Source organism: Pholis gunnellus (assembly GCF_910591455.1).
Source record: "Pholis gunnellus genome assembly, chromosome: 13".
Lineage (NCBI taxonomy): Eukaryota > Metazoa > Chordata > Actinopteri > Perciformes > Pholidae > Pholis > Pholis gunnellus.
Genome location: NC_136540.1, coordinates 24,772,995 through 24,798,036, shown reverse-complemented (window position 1 = coordinate 24,798,036; position 25,042 = coordinate 24,772,995). Strand labels below are relative to the sequence as shown.

The 25,042-nt window shown below is 45.2% G+C and overlaps 1 protein-coding gene across 1 annotated transcript in view; it reads right to left on the bottom strand.

Moving 5' to 3' along the window:
- Window positions 1-23,657, bottom strand: part of atp2a3 (ATPase sarcoplasmic/endoplasmic reticulum Ca2+ transporting 3) — a 44,071-nt gene extending 20,414 nt beyond the window's left edge. The window contains exons 1-8 of the mRNA XM_079171731.1: window positions 23,299-23,657; window positions 11,671-11,688; window positions 11,303-11,385; window positions 7,164-7,268; window positions 6,495-6,633; window positions 1,531-1,611; window positions 1,182-1,267; window positions 421-885 (exon numbers count right to left, since the gene is read on the bottom strand). Of these exons, the coding sequence (XP_079027857.1) occupies window positions 421-885; window positions 1,182-1,267; window positions 1,531-1,611; window positions 6,495-6,633; window positions 7,164-7,268; window positions 11,303-11,385; window positions 11,671-11,688; window positions 23,299-23,416 (1,095 nt within the window). The 5' untranslated portion in view covers window positions 23,417-23,657. The remainder of the gene's footprint in view (window positions 1-420; window positions 886-1,181; window positions 1,268-1,530; window positions 1,612-6,494; window positions 6,634-7,163; window positions 7,269-11,302; window positions 11,386-11,670; window positions 11,689-23,298) is intronic.
- Between the last annotated feature and the right edge of the window lie 1,385 nt (window positions 23,658-25,042).

The window sequence follows — 25,042 nt, the reverse complement described above, 5'->3', positions numbered from 1 at the left end:
CTTTCAGTGCTTGTCGTCTAAAGTAATTATATAGCCACTATTCATACACTGAAAGCTACAGGACAGTTCAGGATATGGATCCTTGTATTGTGTTTATTCAGGCCATGTGACATTTTGGAAAGCCTTCACTGTGCTTGTGTGAGCTGATCAGGTAATACACTGTAGCTGCCGGCTCATGCCAGCCTGTGCTGCCCCACAAGCTGTTATCTCAAACCTGCCAAACAGAGGCAAACTTTACAACGCCACAAGGATTTTCCAGAATTCTCCTGCTTCGCACTTACTCAAGTAAAAATTCCCAGAAGCTTTTTATGAAGAGGCAATGAAATGACAGGATGTGGATATGAAATACTAATTCAGCTGAATGAATGCAAAACTGCATGACCAGCAGTCAAAAAAAAACCCTAAAGCGTCGCCACTTACTCTGCAGACAGACATCTGGTTGGTGGTGAGGGTGCCCGTCTTGTCGGAGCAGATGACAGAGGTGCAGCCCAGCGTCTCCACCGATGGCAGGCTGCGAACGATGGCGTTCTTCTTGGCCATGCGACGCGTGCCGAGGGCCAGGCAGGTGGTGATGACAGCGGGCAGGCCCTCGGGGATGGCGGCCACAGCCAGGGCCACGGCGATCTTGAAGTAATAGACGGCCCCTCTGACCCAGGAGCCGCCGTGGACGGGGTCCCCGAAGTGGCCGATGTTGATGACCCACACAGCCACGCAGATCAGGGAGATGACCTTGGAGAGCTGCTGCCCGAACTCATCCAGCTTCTGCTGCAGCGGCGTCTTCTCTTGCTCCGTAGATGCCATCTGATTACGGATCTTACCGATCTCTGTGGAGACGCCGGTAGCAATGACCACGCCTATGGCGCGGCCCGCTGCAATGTTTGTGCCCTGGGGAAAAAAAAGAAGAGAGGGAGAAATAAGTGCTGGATAGTGAAGCAGAAAGAATCTATGTCATTCGCAGAACATAAGAGAAGAGTTTCCTTCAAACGGCAATGAATCAAACACGCGTACATTAAGCTGCCTTTACATCACCAGAGAAGGGATGTAACCTTTCTGAGAAAATATTAAGTTCAACGACGTTACTAAAAGTCAGGGTTGTATAGCTGTGCCAAGAAAGACATCAATCTCCGATATGAAGGCGGAAGATAAACAGGACTCAGCGAGCTGCAGGGGGATGTGCTTACAGAAAACAGCATGTTCTTTTTGTCTTGGTTGACAGCCCTGGGGTCAGGAACCGGGTCCGTGTGTTTGATGATGGACACAGACTCCCCTAAAGGAAAGATTGTACAGGATTAGATCTGGAAGTGCCACAGGTGATTATACGACCAACAATGTGACGGATCGACAAGGACGGAGCCAAATAAAGTTTAAAGTCTAAAGGGGTAGGAAGAACCAACACAGACACTAACTTAAACAAAGTGTATAACCTTTGTTCTTCGAAGTCCATGCAATAAAGGTGCCAGCGAGCAGACTTTATCTGAATTATGTGAACGTTTTAAAGCTGGATTGTTTGACGAGAGAGATGGAAAATACCTGTGAGGATGGACTGGTCCACCCGCAGGGTGGTGGACTTAATAGAGGTCACTCTGATGTCAGCAGGCACCTTGTCACCAACTGATGAAACAAGAAAAAAAGAATGGGTGGGATTACAAAAAAATATTACGTTAGATATAGCCGCAAGCGGTCATTCTGGGTTCAAGCCCTTTTTCGCTCAACAGAAAGAAGCAGCTCAATTGCTAAAAATCATAGCTTTGGGCTGAGCCACGACCTTTTGAAGTTCATGAATCAATATCTTAGAAAAAAAACTTAGTAAGACACCAATTTGGAAGCAATCTGACCTACTGATAGGGAGCAGATTTCTAAAAATGTGTTTTAAAAAAAATTGAGCTGGACATGTGTGGTTCATTTCAAGCCAATGAGACTTAGAGGGATCTATTGGCAGATATGGCATATAATATTGATAAGTATGTTTTCTTCAGTGTATAATCACCTGAAAATGAGTTGTGTTTGCGTAGCTTAGAATGAGTTGTTTTTTTTCTCCATACAGAGTCATAACATTTCGTTCTACATGCTTAGCACAAAGGAGAAGTTTCACTAGGTTGCAATTTGAAACCTCACTGCTAGATGGTGCCAAATACTACACACTGGCCCTTTAAGTTCAACAAGTAACGAGGTTTCAGCAATGCTAGCAGCTTTCTGGGGCAGCGCTGCTTGAGCTAAATGCTAACACCAGCATGCTTACATGTTGCATACAAAAACAATGCTAACATGCTGATGTTTAGCAGGTACAAGTTTTACCATGTTCACCATCTTAGTTTAACATGTTAGCATACTAACATTTGCTTATTAGCACAACTTAGGATGTGGTAAAGTCAGGTGATCAAGTTATTATACTTGATCCACTAGGGACCTTAAATATCTGGACCAAATACAGCAATCCATTCAATAGCAGTTGAGACATTTCACTCAAAAGGAAAGGTCAGGGGCTCGTACATCATCTGGGAACCATGAATGTCTGTACAACATTTTGTACCAATCCATCTAGTAGAGGAGTCAAGCTATTTGCACTGAAGAAGTAAATACCGTGACCTGCTGGCAGCGCCAGAGGAAAATATTATAAGAAAATCATCTAGTCATTGGATCTTGTAGAGACTTTGAATATCTGTAACAAATCCTGCTGCAACCCAACCAATAGTTCAAGGTATTTCACGCTGAACCTCCAATGTCAACCTGTTTGCAGAATTAGAGGAAAGGTCAGGGGACCACCAAAGTAATTAGACTCCATCCTCTATGGACCAAAACAGTTCTGTACTGAATTTCACGTCAATCCAATGGGTGTTGAGATATTTCAGTCAGGAACAAAGTAGTGGACATACCGACGGGCCGACATTACCATCCATAGAGCCATACAGCTGGCATGTCTTACAATGACCAGAAGACCATCCGAGCTATAGAGTAGTAGGAGAAGATGCACTTCTACTAAGGTTTGTCCCTCAGGAAAGTCCTCCTGTGCTTGCGAGTGTAGCTGCAGGCGAACCCTTAGTTACACCATATTGAATGTCCGTGTTCAAACAATAAATCCTTAGGCAAAGATACGTCAGCTGGTTGGAGCTCATCTGCGGCTGCAGGTAAACAATGGCTCAATACAACCTTGATGGAGTCACGTTGCTGTTAAAACAAAAAATCCTTTCCCCTCCACTTTGTTCTCTCTTCACTCTTTGTTCCTGTGATACACCACATGTAAGGACATATGTCACATAAACTACAGTTGAAGCCTGCATTTCATCTTCCCTGCCACTGTCTGCTCACTAAAACTGTATATTAAACTCGTATTTCATAGCCGGACCATTATACGTCTCCAATGCTCCAAAACAAAAAAAAAGGTTATTGCTTCCTCTTTATTAGAGCCCGACAATGAACATTTCATGGAAATTATATGACAATGGCAGGACAGAGCGAGCTTGTGAAGAATGGATGGTTTGATGTAGTCATTGAAAATGATCTCAGAGCAGAGGAGTGGGAAATTGCTCCAAACACGTCAGACAGGTGTGATATTCTTCACTTGTTTCTTTCCAGCACAGTAGACCATGAAAAATAATCTATTGTGGCTTTTCAGCATGAATATGGCTGGATATCTTGTCGAATTCCTGCCCCCACCTCACCTCTCACGTATTTCTTCCGTACCAGCCCACTTCACAGTGAAAACTTTTCAAAGTGATCTCACACTGGTAAGTTTCAGAGTCTTTATTCCTTGATCTTTCTCCGCTACTCTCAGAGCTCCAGCGTCTCCTCTTGACAGCCGCTTGATGTTCTGTGACCTCGGGGTCTATCCTCACAGGACGGAGATGGTGAAAGAGACGGAGTGATGAAGACAAGGCCGCACCGCGTGTCCCTGAATTAGCCAGTGCTTCCAACTTCCGTGTTCCTCCACATCTCTCCGTCTTGACACCCATGGGTTGTGAGAGAACGAGAGTGGGAGAGGCGGAGGGGGAGAGGAGTGTATGCCGTGTTTGTGTGGGAGATGGCCGGGGGCTACAGGTTCACAGTAGCAGGACTCGCCAAAGGCAGGAAGAGAGAGGCTGTTCAAACGCCTACCCACAGTCTCCTGCTCCCCCGTCCACTTTCTGCCACGGGCCTCCCACTGACTGCTGGAAGAGAAACGCATCCTACGACAGCCACGTTGACTTCAGATGAACAGTCTTTAAAACGTCAGAAACATCGGACATTTGTCTGACTATTATTTGTCGTGCTTTGAAGTATCAAAAAGCAAGAAGAAGAATTTTCATATAATTAGCATCTACCTCAGAATGAATGAAATGGAAACGCGGCACATGCAAAACAAAACAAATGAGGTCAGCCGGTGTGGCCAGCCGGAGCTCTCCTTCCATTTGGTAAAACTGGACTTCTAACTAAATCTCTTGCAAAATATCCTCGCAGAGAGGTCTTCGTTCACGTGCAGGCTAACCGTGACTCGTTAGTGGGAATGGCTCGGTGCAGGTTTCCATCTCTTCAGGTCCTGTGTAAACCCTCCAAGAGTTCCTGACCGCTGTAGTCACTCCCTAACCCTAACCAGGAAAGTTCCATCGGAGGTGCAAATCACAACTGTGTTGTAAGCGTGGCTAGCATCGCCGGCAGCGTACCCCCAAGAAGGCAGCAGCGGTGGAAACTTGAGTAAATACATTTATGTTCTTTTTTCCCCCTCAAAGGCACTTGTGGTCAACAGAGTCCTTTTCCGACAGCTCTATATACAGTTTATTTTACCCCCTAGCGTACAGTTCCCATGGAATAACCTCAGGCTAATCTGAGGGACTGGAATGCCTGATAAATCAGGAAAATATTACTAAGTTATCTTAGTCGCCATATCCCGACACGTTTATTCCTGTTTAAAACTGCTAAGCAACAACCTTATGTCAGACAGAACGAACGAAGAGCTTGATACATGCCCCGGTCTGTATTTTACAAAAATGCAGCAGTGTGCACGGCCCCTCTATCATACCTCCTCTCAAAGTAAACTTTGACTGGAAATGCATTCTGGCCGTGGAACGAGCTGAAATAGCTTCGACCATTGCCTTGTCTTCAGCAGAAGACAAGACAGAAGGTGTCCAGCCATCTCTACTGTCTGCAAAAGGAAATATCCTCACCTTGTTTACGGTATCAGACCGATGATGCTGCACATTGCAAATAGAGTGCACAATGCCAACAACAGCATACATTTTGGAGCTTGCTACCTGTGCGGGCTTGTCTAGCCTCTGGCTGATTGATGGAGGACACCGGCCACAACAAGCCCAAACTTCCAGGGAAGTGCTCACACACACACACACACACACACACACACACACACACACACACACACACACACACACACACACACACACACACACACGATGTAGTTTCTTTCCAAGAAAGTAATGTCAGTTAGACTCTCTGGAAAAGGCAGGGAAACAATTTGGTAAATGTAAGGGGGAGGAGGGGGAGGAGGGGGTGTCGGTGTGAGGAGCCCTGCGTGGTAGTTATTTGGACGGATGATTTCATTTTTTAAAAATCCAACAGCACCAAGGCCTCACTGTAACCAACGCAGCATGTCTAATCTCTCTCCTTGCCTCTCCGTGCCGCGATTATGAATGAGCTCTGTGATCTCACACACACACACACACACACACACACACACACACACACATATATAGGGCTCTCCCTCCTTTCCCAGACGTCCCTCCGAGCCGTCTGAGACGATTCGCCAACCATGCAAGGCCGAGGATTACTCTCTCCCTCTCTCTCTCCTCAAAAAAACAACAGGCATGTTGATGGCGAACGTTGTTGCGCTCGCACTTTAACTCCAGCACACACACAGATGTTCTGGTACCAGAGTGACAACAGGGCTATTTTTAGATGAGGTTGCCCTCACACGGGCGGGTTTACAGCAGGGGGATTGTGCGTGTGTGCGTGTGTGCGTGTAACGTGGAGGGAGCTGACAAACATTCAGCAGCGTCCAGGTGGTGAGACTGAGAGCATGGAAAGCAAAGGGAAAAAAAGGGGGGAAAAGCTGTGGAAAATTAAACTGGGCCTTAAATACAAGTGGTGACCACAGCCACTTACACAGAACCACACACAGACACACACACACACACACACACACACACACACACACACACACACACACACACACACACACACACACACACACACACACACACACACACACACACACACACACACACACACACACACACACACACACACACACACACACACACAACTGGATTTCAGTGCTGGCACCTGCAAATCCAGAGAAAAGACTCTTATGTAATCCAGTTTGAGTTATTCCAATAGTGTTTCCAGACTCATGAATGGGTGGCAAAGGCTGCGTGAGTGTGTGTGCATATCGGTGGTGGTGGCAGCACCGCGCAGGCAGCTCTGTGACAGCAGTGAGAATCCACCGGAGGTAGACAAAGTGTAAATTAGTAAGATCGGGGCTGCTGGGAGCGGCGGCCGCAGCTTACCTGCCACCTCCACTATGTCTCCTGGGACGATTTCTCTGGCTTTGATCCTCTGGACAGCCTTGCGGTTAATGCGGTACACCTTCCCCATCTCTGGCTCGTACTCTTTCAGGGCCTCGATGGCATTCTCGGCATTCCGCTCCTGCGCAGGGAGATGTGACGAAGCGAGAGTCAAGCAGAGGACAATTTTGAAACCTCTAGGTAAATTGATAACTAATATTTAAAAAAAAATAAAAAAAAGCATGCAAGGCAAACGCACTAGTAGAAAAAGCTTTTAGAAAGGAAACCCTCTAAAAAACACCACCAGGGAACACCTTGCAGAGTCATCTCTATTTTTGACACTTGCATCAAAAATGTATTCTCCCTCATGGGCACTTTGCATGAGCTCCCTGGTTTGTTTATGTTTGGACTCGAGAGCCTCATAAAACTGAAAATGTGTCGTTTGGACGTATGGATGTGAGCACGTGGTGCAAGTTTTAAACAGAGCACGCGGGTAACAAGACTCCAAAGGTGAATCCCATGCATCCGCCAACAGCTGGTGGACCAGGATAAAATGTTTAGACTTTACGGTCTCGTTAGCCCTTGTAACCATGTGAACGCCTCGTGGAAAGAAACGTTACTCATGCGCGTAAGCACTTTGCACAGAGACACGGGATGAAGAGTGCATCTCACCTGCCAGACCCCGATAACAGCGTTGGCGATGAGGATCAGAAGAATAACAATCGGCTCGACGAAGGCGGTGGCCGACTCCTCTCCCTCCTCAAACAGAGCCAATACCTAGAGGAACATACAGTACACGAAACATTAACACTGACATTTTATACTGCAACTCAAGTCCCACGCTGGCTGCATTATATACATTTCCAGGGATCGCTTGATATGAAACACAATTTGGGAGAAAAAAAAGTGCTTGAACGTTGAAAACCTGGAAAGAGAAAAACAAACTCAATGGTATTTGGAAACAGAAGCTGCGGCAGAGTTTCAGTGAGTGTGTTTTACATTTCGCATAGGGTTGGGACAGTCCACCGGTACACCAGTGTCATGGTATCCCACGGTATTAAAATTGACAGTTATAACACCGTGTACATTTTTACCCTCTAGCAACAATTTAGAGGCTGCAAACAACAAGAAAAGCCAACATGTCTCGCATCCAGCAGGAAATAAAAAAACTAACCTCAATAAAAGTACAATTAAATGATTCGATTATTCAGAATAGATTTAAAAAAAAAAAGTAGAGCAGCAAGACGATGCCTAAAATGAGAGGGGCAAGAAAAACTAATCAAATCCTGCAGGAAACTAGATCATTTGGGGATACGAGAATCAGAGAGACTACTCTAAATGAACTCAGCTCTTGTGGAGCCCAGTTCTGCATGAGCCTATTATGTAGCACGATTTAGATCCAGTACACCAAAGCTCCTGGACGGTAGGAAAATCACACACAAATTTCCATTTACATAAGGATTGTGTGAGATCTACTTCTCTCTGTGGTGCAGTGTCTTTTCGGAGGACTGCGTACCAGGATGTGAGGCTTGAGTGGTTCAATGACAGAGACAATAGACAGCTGAAATATTGAGGCAGCCACAAGAATTTGGACAGTTCAACAAATATGAAATTAATTTCCAGTCAAATACCCCCGTTTTAAAATAATTATATTGAGGCACGCCCTCAAACAAAGCTAGAGAGGCAGCAGCCATGTCTCAAGGGTCAATTCCACTCCACAAAGAGGAGAAAATCGCCTACTTACACATCCAGCAGACATAGACCAACATCAGCATTCATTTTTATAGATTTGAGAGAAATATCCACTAAATACTCCACTATGTCCACTAGCTAACCTGGAACTTTTATCCATCAGTTGCTAGGTGCTGGTCAGGTATCGTACAGTTGGCTTTTAGAGACGTTTTGCTGTAAACAGCTGCTTTCTGCGGCCCACAAGAACAGTGAATCAAAACAGAAAAGTTGTGGTCCGGAAAACTGAAATCAAGAAGCTGAAAAGACGCCGTAAAGCTCTACAGAACTGCCGAGTCGGGGGATAACTCTTTGTGAGTTTGTTGCTACGAGCGGCTCTTTCAGTTAAAATAAGTCATATCATCCATTGTTAACGTAAACAAATGCATTATAGCTGCTTTTAAAGTTATGTAACAAAAAAGCTAGAAATTCCCAAACTAGGAACACGAGGCAGGTGTCAAGTCAACCTGGCACACATAATATAAGTAATAAGAGTTTGTACTCTCTGTACTAATTGTCTAACCTTTGTGTGTGTCCACACCGACGGCGTTGTTATGGACGCATGGCACCCACCCTCCGGTTCCCCTTCAATTAAACACTGTTAGCTCTGTCAGCACTTCTGTGGCTGTTAGCGCTGTTAGCCGCGAGCCGCTGGCTCAGCCGTAGCCATGTTGAGAGCCATTGAGAGGCAAAAGCAAAGCTCCCAATCTCGTATATTGCACTGGCTCCAATAATATCTCCACCGAGAAGGCAAATACACCATACAATCACTTTATACTTTTGCCATTTCTCTACAGCCAGATAAAGTATGATGGCAGCCGAATACTAATGGTTTCTGAGGTGTCAAAGGTGTCGGAGATGGCAGCCACTATGTTAGCTGCTGTAATAAGCAATAAAGTGCATCTTTAGAAGATCGTAACACAAAAAGCTGCCCGCTGCAACACCAAAATGACTTAGACGCCCGTTTCTTTTCATTTCGTCACTGAAACTAAAAATACTGCACAGCAAAAGCAGCAGAGAGAGAGAAGGGGAGATCATAACGTGGATCTACTTTTCCACGATCTGATGGGGCGTATCAAATGACAACACGGGTATGGTCTCCTAGGTGTATTGAGCGGCAGGGTGTGCGTCAAGCTCGGCCAGAGCCCGGTCGATAGCTCATCATTCCCCATCATTTGGGACGGTAAATCTCCCCTGTGACTGAGCTGAGATTGGAGGGCAACAATGGCAGTCTTCTCAGTGAGGACGGCTCAAAACACATCAGCGCACATCTAGAGAGGAGTCTGAATACCTAACCGCTACTTTCACGCTGAATAGGAATTCAGATGGAGAGACGAGCAGAATCTCATTTGGGTTTTAGAACTCATCGAGGGAATCTGGTGGAAATTGAACTGCCTTTGCGTTTGGACATCCAAGACAAATTGAAGCTCATTTAATGTTCTTCCAAATCAAAGCTTCATTACCAAAATAAATCTCTCTGTACAGCTTTGAACATTACACTCTTCACACCCTGCATACATAACTGAACGCAGAGAAACGTGCAGACAGATGGCCCATTACAGCTGAATGTTTTGGAAAAGCGCACGGTGCCCAGCAAAATGGAAAAACACTCTTAAGGTCACCTATTAAAGAATGAAACAGGAAACAAAAGGAGGCTAAAAATCCAATTCAATTGTCAATTGACTTTTTAAGCTCCTTCCTGTACTCTCAACTCCCCAACTGGACTCCACGTAGTGACGTGGAAACCCAAATAAAAGATCGGCCCTCTTTTCTGCGTCAACTCAAAGGGAGGAAGTGCACGGATTGTTTCGGGTGGCTGGTGTGGCTTTCTGTGTGGCTCTGCCCTAGTAAAGCCCTGCCAGAGAGGGGGGGCTGCTTGTGGCTTCAGCAACATGAAGAGAGATCATTTATAGAAGGACATTATATAATTGGTGTGATAAATTGAGGCACCATTGATGATATGCAGCTCACCGAATTGTTAGTGAATCCCCCATTGCTGTAAATGATACCGTGTTGTACATTACAAAGTAGCCTAACCTGACCTGTTTTGTCTGATGATGAACTCCGCTCTAGTGTCATGCAAAGCAGGCAGGAGAGTTTCATAAGCTCACTTTGAATAGATTCAAAACAATAGCCAAATGAGTCCCAGGTTCAAGTTTAACTTTCACTGCAGTTCTCTCTACTTTTGCCACTCCCTGGTGACGTCCAAAACAGAGAGCAAATAGCAAAGTTAAAAGGTTAAAGAAGACTGTAGGAGTATCACCAGACAAACCCTGAGAATGTGTGAGATTAAGAACAAGCTGCTTTGGAGTGTGGCATGTATGTGATTTTGGGTGATTTTGGGTCATATCAGGTCACAAGGAAGCTCGCTTTAGTTACTGAGCTGGAACCACTCCAGACAGCGATGACATCGTACAGCGTTGGGGTCTGAGAGACAGTGGAACAGGCACCTTGCGCCACTATAAACAACCTATTTAAGCCTGCTTTACATGAAGAAAAGTGGAGCACGCACTCCTAAGTCCTGCACTTACAGCCCACGCCTGCTAACACGACGGCGGCTGGAGGAGATGTGTTGTGTCATATACAGTTTTAGAGCAACTTTCCTACTTTCAGAAATAGCAACAGCAATTCCATCCCGAGACACCGGTGCTGTAATAGATGAAAAAAAAAGAAGAAAAAAAAAAAAAGTCTCCACCACTCAAACCCCTTTCAGACCTCCACCACCCTCGGACTGCAACCAGGGTCGCTGCAGCGCAGGAAGTTTTGATTGATAGTTTTGTTTCCAGCTCGGCAGAAGTGCGCCGCCCGTTTCCCCCTCACTGAAACCATACCAAGCCTGGGTTGACAGGCCTGTAATACGCAGGTTTCCACATGAAAACGGACCACAAACGAAGTTGAGCAGTGTTCTAATAGGGGAATAAAGCCGCCTAAAGCTAATGGAGCGAGCCTATTCGGTGGCAATTTCCTGGACAGTGTCCAATTTTGGGTCTCATATCCCACAGTGGGACATTAGAAAATCAAGATTCCGAACGAATAAAGACGAAGGCTAATGGCATTTTTTAAATTCGCTGGGTTGTACTTACAAAGGAGACGCAGGCAGCTAGCAGCAGGATCCTGACCAGGAGGTCTTCAAACTGCTCCGCCACCAGCTCCCATAGGGACTTGCCTGAAATACGCATAAACAAATAGGCGTCACACACAACTTTATGCATCAAGCACACACAATGAAAAGTTTGCTTCCACTATAAGGACTCAAAGTGTGCCCTTAAACTTTAGGGTGAAAGAGGATCCGTAAGATGTGTTGACAGTAGTTCAAGTTGTAAAGACAATACAGTACACTCCCAAAGTCTAGCCCTGGGTCTACAAAGAAGACAAGATCCTGGTTCAAGACACCTAATCGAGTCGTATAAAGAAGGAGGATCATAAGAGCGTTGGGAAAATCAATATTTACCAACTTCAGCTGGGAGCTCTGTGGGTGTCACACCACGTCGGTTGTGAAGGAATCGAATGGAGAGGTTGGATAGGAGGAGGGTGGAGGGTGGAGGAGAAAGACAAACAGCAGTTAATACATTTGATAAACTCAGTCTGACATTGAGAAGCATGCACACAATACAAATTGCCCTGCAGAGTCGTTCTGCTTGGCTATGATGAGAATATGCTCAGAGCAGCAAACACTGTGGGATCGTGATCTGCTGACCGACATGTTTAACTACCAGGATATGCTATCGAGACAAATTATCCTTTACGGATTCGCAGGATGTTTTAAATTCCACCTGCAGTACTTTTAGCGTAGCTTCAGGCCCACAGTATCAACACAGCGTTAACATAGATACTCCAATAACAAACAGCTTCAGAAGATGTTTGATACTGCTCATCTTCTGCTCGTGTGAAGGGTAACTGAAATCGCTGGTGATTCGATAGATAGAGATAGAGGGGTCTTCTCATGAAATGAAAATCTCTGTTGTCATAAGTAGCCTCAGCTCTGTTACGTCAGATCATATTTCTTTGTAACACAAGTTCCATTTTCTATGCATGTCCATTTCATATTAATTAATCAGCCTATTATTTTTTCAATTAATTGTCAATAAGGCAGTTTCAGTTCTGTACTCGATAGGGCCATGTTGTTCATGTGCCTTAACTATCAATCAGACTGTCAAAAACACACAAACATTTAATTTAATATCATAGAAGACGGAAAATATTCACATTTGAGAGAATGGAAGCTGTGGATTTTTGGGAATTTTGCATAAAGAAATTACTGAAAATGAATCAATTATCAAAGTAAGCGATTTCTGACAAATTAATGTGACTAATCAACTAATTGTTACATCCCTAAAATCTTCCTGAGTCTCATATTACTCAGTTCAACGAAAAATAAATCACTATTTGATTATGAACAGGTTATGTTGCCAAACGTTTTCTATTAAATGGTATACTGTACCAAGAATATTTTCTTTTTTTATTTGTATTTATACGAGTCAGCTCAATCAGAATGAGCAACAATTTTGATAATCAATCGTTTAGCTATATCAAGCAGAAAAAGATCAACATTGACTGATTCCAGTGTCTCCAATGTCAGAATGTGCAGATTAGTTCAGTTAAAATTGTCTATCAGTTTGGATGGGTAGTCTGACAAAACAAGCACCTTGAAGACGTTTCTTAGACCCGCCCTGGGAGCTTGTGATGGCTATTTTTCTTTTCTTTTTTATTAAATTGTCAATTAATTGAAAACATAATTGAAAGATAAAACATTGGAAATAATCAATAGTTGGAGCCCTATCTGAAATTGCTTTTAGAATAAAGCTAACCTTTCTTAGATTGTCCAGGCAACACTTTTCCTTAATCACAACTGTGGTGATGTCATTGACATTCATGCTGCAGCCTCAGTCTCTAAACCGTTGGAGTTTATTTCTCAGCAATCAGTGGTAAACACTCCCTTCTTCTTTGCTTTACATCAGTATGTGGGCAAGCTCCCACAAAAACAAACCCAAGAATCAAAACACGCTGCTTGTTTCTTTCACATCATCTTGTCATTTTTCATCTGTCATTTGAAAAGGAAAAGATGTATTTTTATTGTTTTTTGTGAAGGGGGGGGGGGGGGCAAGCTGAGCATCTTATCTGGTTGGATTAGCAGAACACAACACCCACCACACATATGAGTCACTGGTGCGAGTAGAAAACACATCAGTCATGTTCTAAAAAAACATTCCACCGCAGCGAGACAGGGGCGTGCTTAGTCACTGCGTTTGTCAGGTCCTCATCAAGTCCAACGGCAAGCAGCGACCGAACAGGCCCAATGTAGCAAACGACATCCATCACATCTGAAGAGCTCGACGAGTGACGACAACATACATCCGAAATGCTCAATTTTGTGCATTTGTATGCCGCCAAAGTCTGTTTTGTTTCATCATTTCCTTGGGGAAAAGACGTGACCCTGTGGAGAGACGGGCTGCCCGGAAAGCGGCAGCGCCATGACGTGAACCCGCTGCGTCCTTCCAAAAAATGAAAAAAAGCTCGCAGCAACTCACGTTACAGTTACGTTGCAGTACAAACAAGCTATGAAAAGAACAGAGGAGGTTCTTATACAGGGATTTCAGCCCAGAACATTCCCTCAAAGTCAAACCTGCACATGATAGTAATATTATTCGTCTCGTATAACAACCTTCTTGGGGTGACCGATCCTTGTGCAGAGAGCGTCTCCATGAATGACCATCCCCGGCCTGCGCAATCATAGCTGAGGAGTCGTTGTGGAGAGCTTTTCAAACTTGCTGTCTGGAGACTTTTCAGAGTTCAGGTTGGACACGGTTGAACTCGCTGGGGGGACTCCTGACACGGTTGAACTCGCTGGGGGGACTCCTGGCTGTACTCTGGCAGCAGCAGCAGCAATGTGGAGAAGTGGGCTCTGCTGTTTTCCATGCTCCACCAGTCTGACATGAGCCTGTTTCCCCATTACTGAGCCTCCCTGGTTGTATAATGTTTTTTATGGCAGACAGGCTGGCAGCGACTTGACTGCTGGAGACAAAGATGGAATGACTGAGAGGACAAGACGGGCAGAAGGGGAAAGAGGGGGGGGGGGGGGGGGGCTGGAGGTGTTGAAGGGGGTTCCCCCGGCTTCCCTCTGCCAAGGATTCCCTCACAGTCATCTGGGCTGTGTCAACCCGAGGCTTGCCCAGGCACATTCCTGAATGCTGACTTCATCTCTCTCTCTCTGCTCTCTCTCTCTCTCTCTCTCTCTCTCTCTCCCCTCTCTCTCTCTCTCTCTCCCCTCTCTCCCCTCCCTCTCCCCCCTCTCTCTCCCCTCTTCTCCCTCTCTCCCCCCCTCCCCCCCCCCCCCCCCCCCCCCCGCAGCACCTCCCCCACCTCCCCCTCCCGGCCCGGACAATGAATAAAAGCGCTTGTTTACTCGCAGAGGGGAGACACTTCCTGGAGACGGTTGCCAACAACAGCAGGGAGCTGGTTCCTGTGTCCAGAGGTCCAGGAAGAAAAGCCGGAAACTGGCTAATCTATCTCTCTGCACTGCGAGCTATCTGCTGATAAAAAAAAATTAATACATTATTTATTTATTTTTCACCGCAAGCTCCTCCTCCGCTTCTCCCTCTAGTCTGACTGAGTCCATTACCAAATTACAGCCGGCACCATCAGGACCCCCGATACTACCCATCGCATCTGAGTGTGTTGCTTAAGCGGAGTGAACAAGCCAGAGTTCTTGTGTGAACTACAAACATGAGAAAGTTTTCAGCAGTTACCATGGCGACTTGGCTCATGAAGGCTCATGAAGGCTCCTTGAAAGCGAGTGAGGTAATGCGCCAGTGTCTGTCAAAATTGACCAAGAATAACTAATGCAATCAAGGAGGCCTTGATGCAGCTCTGACGTGAACAGGATCATCCCGAGCCCCCGCAGGCTGCTAATACACAGTTAGCAGGATTGGTAGCATGCATGTAAGCAGACACGCCTCCAAATACACAGCCGGCCGCCAGCCGGTTAAGTGTGAGCAGGGAGGCATAGGTAGAGTAGGTGCATGGAGGTAAAGACTGCTTCAGTTAGTGGCCCCAGCTCCATCCGCTGACCATGAGAATGTAAAACAGGCCTATAAATACCATGATGGAAACCCCTAATGTCATGGTCTACTACAGCTTCCTATATCCGCTCACTCTGCTAATGTATTCTCCCACCGGAAGGTCTGTATGCATTAACCGTATCAAATGTGAATTATAAATGCACCCCATTCGTCCTCCCTAACCGTATTATCTCGGCTACGCAGAAGGCATCGCAGGTAACTGCAGAAGAGACGTCTGCAGTCTGCCGGCAAAGTCAATGTTTCCGGCATTTACATAAATGTCTGTACGATGCCCGGAAGGCTTCCCTTCTCTGAGGAAGTCCTACGCAGCCATGTCAAGTGGGTGAGTGTCAGCGGCTATCTTCTGTAGCCCCGCCGACCTCTGAACGCTAACCGTGAATATCTGAAGCACAGGAGGAAGTGGCACCAACTAGTCACTAATCATTCCTCTGCAGCATAACGACATGCAGCTACTCTCCGGTCATTACAGGCCCGGAAACCCCTCATACTGGATTAAAACTGCTGCACTCAAAACCCAAGGATCCAACAAACCAAGAACAACACAATGTCCAAAATGTGTACTGTCAGTCATACTTTTGTGTGAAGAAACAATACTATGCATCTTTTCGGACGCACTGAACCGTAATTACCGCGTCAATTCCTGAGAGCCTGCTTGCCGTGTGACCAAACAATGATTTGTGAGCTGAACTAATTTATATTACGCCTCGCAAAGTGGAATCTTTTACTTACACTTAATATCGGTATTTGATCCCTTTTTTTATTTTGGGCTGATCCGATCCGTGAGTTTTATGATCCGTTGCACCACTAATTGTAAACATTAAGGGCTCACCGAAGTGGTTACACTCTATCCTGACGGAATACATCAGTAGGATACATCCTCTGGTGACCATGAGTGTCTTTGCAAAAGAGTGTGACAATCCATCCAAAATATGTTGAGATATTTCACAGGATACGTGAAAATGACCATCTGGTGGATTCATCCTCTGGGGACCATGAATGTCAATGTGCATATTTCAGTCTGTACTAGACTGGTGGACCAAACAACAGATCAACATCCCCATCGCTAGAGCTAAAACTCAACTGGTTTGACAGCACTTCTGAGGTTAATAGCTTTTTAATTGGCCAACAGTAATTTGTTAAAATGTGTTTACAGCCAGTATCTGTGGTTTGAATGTATTAGTAGTAAAGTTTTGCTACATATTTGCAAGTAATTCATGTTTTATCAAAAAACAGATCAGTATATATCTAGCTATTAGTTATTAGGAGGAATAATTATAGTGCTCATTGAATTATTTGTAAAATATTTCCACACTGTTCTCTATATTCTCTACTGTACTTTTAATTCCTTTGCGCATTTGGGGCCACTTAAAACTTTTTACTGCACTGTGTATTACTGGTCTATTCCATTTGTATTTAACTTCATTTAATCTCGTTTTTAATTTAAAATCTATCTAAATTGATTTAATTGCTTAGTGTTTGTAAATGTCATTGATTGCCACATACAGAAATGTAATTTGTGTTTGACATGTGCTCTATAAATAAAGCATCCTTATATTGCCTACAATGTTGCAAAAGGTTTGAGGTTCTTTGTTACCGATTTTGTAATACCAAGTGAACGGGCGTTTGCAATGCGCGAGTTAAGAAGCAGTTTGAAACCACAGTAGATTTTCTCAGTTCGCTGCAACAGGATGAGCCTCGAGCTGCAGTTACATTTTCCCAACTAACATTAGGCAAATATTTAAAACCTGCTGACACATCCAGATTCCCAAGCGGAGATGACTTTAGCATCGTGTTGCTTACTCTTGACAAACAAAGGAAATAATGGTTCCATTTCAGAAATAATGATATAACCATGCACAGGGGAAACGAAGTGAAGAAGAATGGTGAGCTATCCTGCTCAATACGATTATTTCAGCAGCTATGTGTGTTTAAATAACTGATCAACCTGTACTTCTCTCCATGCTGGGGGGGGGGGTGGGGGGGGGGGGCAACGAGGAAATTACATTAACTGTCAAAGCTGCATAGACATAAGTTCTGTTGTGAGGCTTGTCTCTGAAAGACTGTCAGAAATATAGAATAGTTTCAAAGTGGACATTTTTCATCTTTTCTAGCCAATTAAAAACAGATTCAGCTCAATGGCTGCTGCGGCGGCCCATTGGCTGGACCGTCTCAGACGTCATCAAGCTGTGGTCAGGGGGAAATGTTTTTAAAAAGTCTGGATTTTTCCTCGTGAGGTTGCAGAGAACAGCTCGTGCTGAAATGTAAGTGCTGTATCACTCTCATATTCCTCCTGTGAGAGTATCTAAGACGTTTTACCTGTGCCATGTATATTTGAGCTGCATACTTTCACAAATCAGATCTTATTGAAACTACTACTTTATCTTGAAATCAACACATTTTGGTCAATCTGATAAGAGATTTAATTTGCCCTTCACTGCACACAACTGGTCTCTAACTGCACACAGTCTACTGCTTGTTGCACATTAGATTCAGGTTTGAATAAACACTCTTAAGCTCCCCAAAATAAGCGCTTTGCTCCACATTTTAGCAGTCAACAGTATGATGAGTTCTGCTGGCGAGTTACAGAGGAAAAGGAACAGGGCCTGTCAACTGAGCAGGACATGCATGAGGTGATTAGCACAGAGCTCATATCTCGTCGGGGCGCGGAGCTTCCTCTTTAAGGTCACAGCTGTGCGAAGAACCATTTTCTTTTAACATCCCAACAGGCTAGCGGGGAGGATGGCACCCGGCCACCCGCTAAGCCAATGGGAGAAGCTGAATGCAGTGAAAAATAGTCTGCGATCCCCCGAACGGCAGGCTGAAATATCTGTGTTAACATTATGCTATTTATAGGGTTCATTCTAGGTTTAGAAACCAGAGCGACACTGGTATCCAATCAAATGCCCGGTATAGTACAACGTTACCAATCTGAGCCCTGCAGCAATGGAGGCCAGTCGAACTAGTGTTGATTTCAAACTGCGGAACTATTTTCCAAATGGCAAAAAATAAATAAAACACATACACCCACTAACACTAGACGTATGCCGCTGTAAAGGATGGTGTGACTTTCATAACCTACACTTTGAGCACGCCTATACAAAAGTAAATTCCTCAAATTTATATTAAAAAGGATAAGTCTGGTGACACCAACAATGAATATGATTCTACTAACTAGCATTGTGTAGCTAAAGCTTGATACATCTTATGTGCAATAGATAAAAACTCATCAGTGAGCCACACTGTTGCACTGTTGCACGTGCTCCATCATTACGACAAACCTGGGCACTGTGGCTTCTATTACATTTACTCCCCACACACTGTCCCGCAACTGTAAATACTCACTAGAGCTCCACATCCACAACTGAAAATAGGCCCCAACGCTCCAATAAAATGCCGTTTACTTCTGTTTGAGTAACGTTTGCTAAGAACCAAAGGGTCCAGCTGTTTTGTTAAGCTTGAAGCTAAGTTTTATTATACATTTAAGACCTGTTGGAGAGCTTCACATCTTCTGCAAGTACAAATGAGCAGACAGTGTGTGGAAGTTGGAAAGTACTGAGAGACGAACACATTATTTTGTTTGCTTAAAAAGTGGAAAAAATCTTTAGTGGAATGTGATTATATATATATATATATATATATATATAAATATATTCTTTGGAAGGTAGTGTTATCAGACAAAAATTATTTTCAATAAAGTTAATATCACAATTTTTCGTATTTAATGGTGTCTTAGTCTGGGATGACTCAAAACAAACACTGGTCCTAAGGGTTGAACAAACAAGATATTTAATGATTATGAAGATTTTATGACTGGTTTTAAAACATCACGAATCATGAATATAGTATTAGAATTTTTTTTTTGAAAAGTTGAAGAATGTGGACATAAAAGTACAACGTTTGGCATTATTACATGTTGAATTATTCACTATGAAATCATAAGAAAATAATGTTCTTGTCCCTTCATGTCATTTTCTGTTTTTGACACCGTGGCTCATTGTTACTCGCCTTCTTTTGGCCAAACCTGTCCCAGTGAAGCGGAACAGGTTTACACATCAGACGCAAACACATGATGGCTCACTATTATTACCTCACATATCTCTCCGAATGCATTTGAGACGACTTCATGTTCACTTCACGGTTCCCCCCCGAGGTTAGACATGTAGTGCAGCGTACACATACACCTTTGGGTTGAAACCCTTTCCTCGGCGGACGGCAGGCGGCCGCGCGTTAGAGCCCGGTGACTCAACGTCATCTTACCATAACGGCATGATGATGGTGACTGACAGATGCAGAGGTGGGAGGGAGGCGGGCAAGACAAGTGACAAGCTAGAACAGGATAACAGCTCCTTTGAAGGCGGCTGGGCAGGCACACACACACTCAGCCCACTAGAACAGGGAAGTGACTCAACACCCAGAGGACTTCAAATTACTTTTCTACAACTTAACTCTCCTTATTTTATTTTTTTTTTCAGCCCACACAAAAACTCTTATGCTGTGACCACAGTTTAACTCTCAACTGGACCAAAACGAGTGACAGTGATGTGGAGTCCGACAAACCCCGGCTTGAGGAGTGCGCTGCAATGTGCATCGTGTGTCGTGTGGAGGAGGGGGTGGGGTGGTGGTGGGGGGGTGGGTGGGGGGGAGGAAACGGCAGAACGACTCTCGTATTTCAAACGCAGGAGCAAATGAGTCGAGTTGCAGAACAGGAAGAGAAACGACACAGAGTGAGATCCCACAAGAGGAGGTTGTAATCATTATTTGTGGCAGAAACCAGTGTGAGGGCAGTGCAGGTACATTGCATAACTTACAGAGGATGGCATCACCCAATAAGCACAGGCAGCAACGTCACACGCCCTCCACAGGATCGCTTTGGCGACTGAGAAACAAAAACACTTTTTTTGGGGGGGGGGGGGGACAAGCCCACACGTCGTCTAACAATCGAATCAATCAAATAATACAAATGACTTAATGTCTACGGGATGGACAGAGCCTCAGTGGAGCTCGTGTGCAGAGTGCACCACAGATGAAGAGGCGGATTGGTTTGTGGATGTGGTGCAGATAGTCTTTGATACTGCTGAAAGCTATCTAACATTGGATACTGTATCTTGATGGTGCAACAGCATGCACCGCTGGGTTGTTTAACCAGAATACGTTGCACAATAACCCTCCCTCTCCTGAAAGGAGTGTCAAATGGACAATTTCCCAACCAAGACCAACCTTGAATGCTCTTGAATAAAGAAAGGAATTTATTTGACGTGCTTTGATCAATAATGCTTCCTAATTTAACTACACTTTAATATTTCAAGGTCTGACGAAGCAGGAATGTCTCTGAAACGTTTAAAAAAAGGAGAGGGATCAATAAATGAAACGCGCTCTTGTGAAGAGGCACTTCCTCCCCAGACACTCCCTCACCTGTTCGTCAGCACCTTTGAGAATCGCTGGCGAGGTCAACCCCTCTTAAAAACGCGTTGATTGCTCGGGAGGACAATGTGTCCCTTCCTGAAAGTGAATGGACTGTGCTTATAAATTGGGGTTGCGAGTGCACAGGACACAATCATCAAACACCATAAGCTGTAACAGCACAAACATTCTTGATGCACCCACACACACAGAGAGCGAGAGAGAGAGCGAGAGAGAGAGAGGCCTGTGACTTCCTCCACGACATCAGAACCATCTATTTCACAATCACAGTGATAAACTGCCTTGTAAATTGAGGCGCTTGTAGTTCCCAACACTACATTTGCAATTCCTGTGATGAGGTAACAAATAAAACTCTAAATGAAAGGGGTGAATAAGAGGTCAGCCGTCTCCTGTCTGCGGCGCACACTGCTTTGTAGTAAAAGACGGTCCAGATGTGGCGGGCTAAGCTAATTTTCCAACATCTCAGAGAGGGATCAGAAACCCTGCCATGGCTCAGTGGGGTTTTACTGTCAAAAGCCCGGACGGCGTTCACCTGTCTTCACTTACAGCTAGGCAACATTTTATGCGATTTTCTGTAACTATATGAATCATAAAACCCAAGAATCTATACCATCAAGAAGGTCAAATTGAAAATCCCCCCCCCCCCCCCACCAAAGAGGCAAGAGTGCACGAACCTGAGCCATTCTGACTTTAAGGAGAAACCAATGAGAGCGCTTAGCTTTGAGTTTGAAAGGATGTCGCCATGTATACAAAAGCCGAGAACCAAGGCCAAAACATATGACCTCTTTTCCACTCCCAAGTTATCTACAGAAGCAATGAGGCAAGACAGGCTTGTCGTGTTTTAATTATGGGGTTGAGGGGGCCGCTAACAGCTAACAGACACATCTCGGATGTTTTTAGAAACCACTCATCCATCCAGGATATCTGGAGGCCGACCGAGCGCATTGAAACCGTTCCAGGATTGTCACGTGTGAGCCAAAACATGTCACATCGTCCTCCTCCTCCTACGGACACTCGGAGCAGCGCGATGACGGTGATTCTGCCTTGTCGTGTCCAAACTGTGTTTGTGACGCACAGTGGAGATCTGTATTTGTGGACATGTTGATTTAGGTTAATGATCCTGCTGGTAATGAGACACAAAACATTGTGCGCCGTACAAACAGCTCTGAAACGGACGCTCCCTGATACAAAACACAAGGTGTGCAGGTTGCGATCAGAGGGGAAAGAGACGTTTAGCAGCCTGCGACGGCATCTACTAAAATACTCAACAAACTAATGCAAATTTCATGCAGTTTCTTCCCCTTTTTTTTGGCTCGTGGATGAGCAGCTATAGTGAATAACCCTCAGAAGGTAAAACAAATAAAGATCGGGGGGGGGGGGGGGGGGGGTATGCCCTCCCTCCGGCATGCATCTGTAGCGCACTGCACACAAGGCGGGCAGGAAGTTCACAGCTAAAAGCGAAAGAGATCTTATCTTGTGGCAAGACGTTGCTCTGTTTCCATGAAGTCATCACAGGCCCCTGGGTAGAGTGGCTTGCTGCAACAAAAGGGCTACTGTTTGACTGGCACAATGTGCCGCTCTGCTCGGCAGCTTGGCCACACATGCAAATGACAGGCCAGGAGGGAAAGGTGTGGTGATGTCAGGTGGTCTGGGCTCCAACACGAAAACCCTTATTGATCACCAGCTCAGTGTGTGTGTGTGTGTGTGTGTGTGTGTGTGTGTGTGTGTGTGTGTGTGTGTGTGGGGGGGGGGGGGGGGGGGGTAACTGCTGTGTGAGCTGCTGCTCAAGAGAGACTTTATCTTCACCTGAAAGCCACCTGCTTCAAAAGTAACTTAACTTGCACTGATACTATTTAGACAGTAGAGGTTTACTTTGCGATCTTTATCACTGGAAACATGTTAAATGACTCGAAATGATGCTACTTCCCTCTGTTATCTCGTAATTTGAAACGGAAACGATACGCCATGTGTAGGGAACAACTGTTGAAAGTGAAAACAGGTTGTTCAAGAGGGTCCGTTTCATTCTCACAGCCACATCCTCTTCCACTCCAGTGGCCTGCCTGCTCTGCACTTCCTGATCCCCATGCATGACAGCCAGGGATGTCACATTACCGTGTCAACACCTTGGATGGCAGGGGGGGGGGGGGGGGGGGGGGGGGGGGGGGGGCATCGACCACAATAAAGCTTTCATGATGCCAATTGCAGTTTCAAACGAGACCTGACAGGAGGCGACGAGCTGAATTTAAATAAATCGGATGATTTCCTTGATCTTAATTAGCCTAACTGGGATTATTTGCATCGATGTGTGCCCCCCCCCCCCCCCAGATGCGTCTCTAACTTTAACCGTTGTGATATGCAAGGAATGATTTAAATACAGGCCTGTGCATCAATGAATGTGCCACTAACATTTCCGACTGTGCATAAGAGGGAACAGGGTTGTCTTTTACGCGCACGATTCGCAGCAGCCTGAGAGGTAACGGCAGCAGTTGGATTTCCTGGCCAAATACGCGCCGCGTGATATACGCAGCAGCTTTGACCCAATATGAAGATGAATCAGACAACAGAGGGCCACTACTCACCGTTCGGTCCGTATCTCTCCACGTTGACTTTGACTTGCTCCAGAGTCAGCCCGGTGTTTTCGTTCACGCCGAAGTTGTCTAAAACTTCGGTCGCCGATTTAGTGTGCGCGTTTTCCATCTTGGCGGACTGGGCTTAGATGATCGGCTCGTAATGCATGTAGTTCAGGGACATCTACTGTGGAAGGTGGGTGGGGGTGGAACGGCAGTAATTTCCACCGATGCACGTCGAGGCGGCTGAGAGTGTCGGTCGGTCCGTTCCGTCACCTGTTCCCCCACCTGAAGAAAAAACACTCCGGATCCGCGGCGCAGACGCTGTTGTCGCTCTGTGGCTCGGCTGCTGCTGCTGCTGCTACTTCAACTCCATCTGAAGGTGTGCGCTGTCTGCGCCGGGGCGGACCGCCTCTTCGCTGTTGAGAACCCTCCCCCCCCCCCCGCGCTCCCATTGGCTGCGCCGTACCTGTGCCTCGTGCGGCCACTTCAAACATCTGCCTATTAAAACCACTGGAATCACGCGGCTCCTTCGTGTTTGTGCTGTCGCATGACGTCGTTTTCTTTGCTCCCTGTGGAGAAAATATCGGTTATAGACGTCAAACGACAAAGTGCCTTGCTCAAGGACACCGTTAACACAATGGGTGCCACCCAGACTACTGCTGTTTATGTGAGAGCGGTGCAGCGACAGGATAGTTTGAGTGTGAGTTTGGGAAGCAGCCCTGCAGCCAGCTGCCAAAGGATTAGCTTAAGTCAATTAGGCCAGTTTCAGTTGTGCTCTCAGACTACAGACCGAATAAGACTGACTTATTTTAAGCTTACAGAGACAGCAATCAGTCGTCCTTAGAGCTGACGAAAACTGAGTGAAAGCACTGGGTTTAATTGGCGCTTCGTTGTAGAGTTGTAGAATTTATTTTCCTAAAGATGGCCTGTGATCACTGCAATGTATGTATTTTTTAATTTATGTGATTCGCACACCACCACATTTTTCCATGCATCGTTTAGCCGTGCGCTCAAGAGATAAGAGTAATAGCTTACTAGGGATGTTTGAAAATAAAAATGTTCAGTTCCTGAAATGTACCTGAGATAGTTTTATTACTTGTGGTTTTATTTGACTCATTTACATGGATGCAGCGCTTTTTCGAACAGGAAAATAGAATGAATACAATGAGCATACGTGTAAAAACAAAATAAATGTTACGCAAACACGCTCAGATGTTGATGTTGTCCTGTCGCTGGTGGAATGTGCTGCACAATAGCAGCCAAACAGAATGTATCAAACTCTGACAGCTGGGTTCTCCATCCTTGCAGTCTTGCCCAGACGTTTCTCTCAAGGAGACATGAACCATCGTGGGCCGTACTGGTATTGAGAGACAGCCTCCGAGTCCAAAGAACCAAGGTTGAAAACCACTGCTTCAGAGGATGCCGGGCCTGAACCCAGGAAGTCCAGTGACTTTCCACTACAGCTTACATCAAGACCCAGGAAGTGATTGTTAACTGTAGGAATTACAGGTATACGTTCACATGTGTACGGTTATGTGTGTAACATATTAAAAAAAGCTAAAATATTGTCATTACTTCATGGTCTACATCCCAAAAATACTCCCATTACAATTAAATGTCCTGAATTAAAACATGTCCTAGTGAGTATAACTACAGACAGTAAGATGTACTTAACGTATCAAAAGTAAAAGTATATACTCGAAAATAGAAGCTGTGGTGATTATTAAAAATATTGCCAATGCATAAGTGGTAG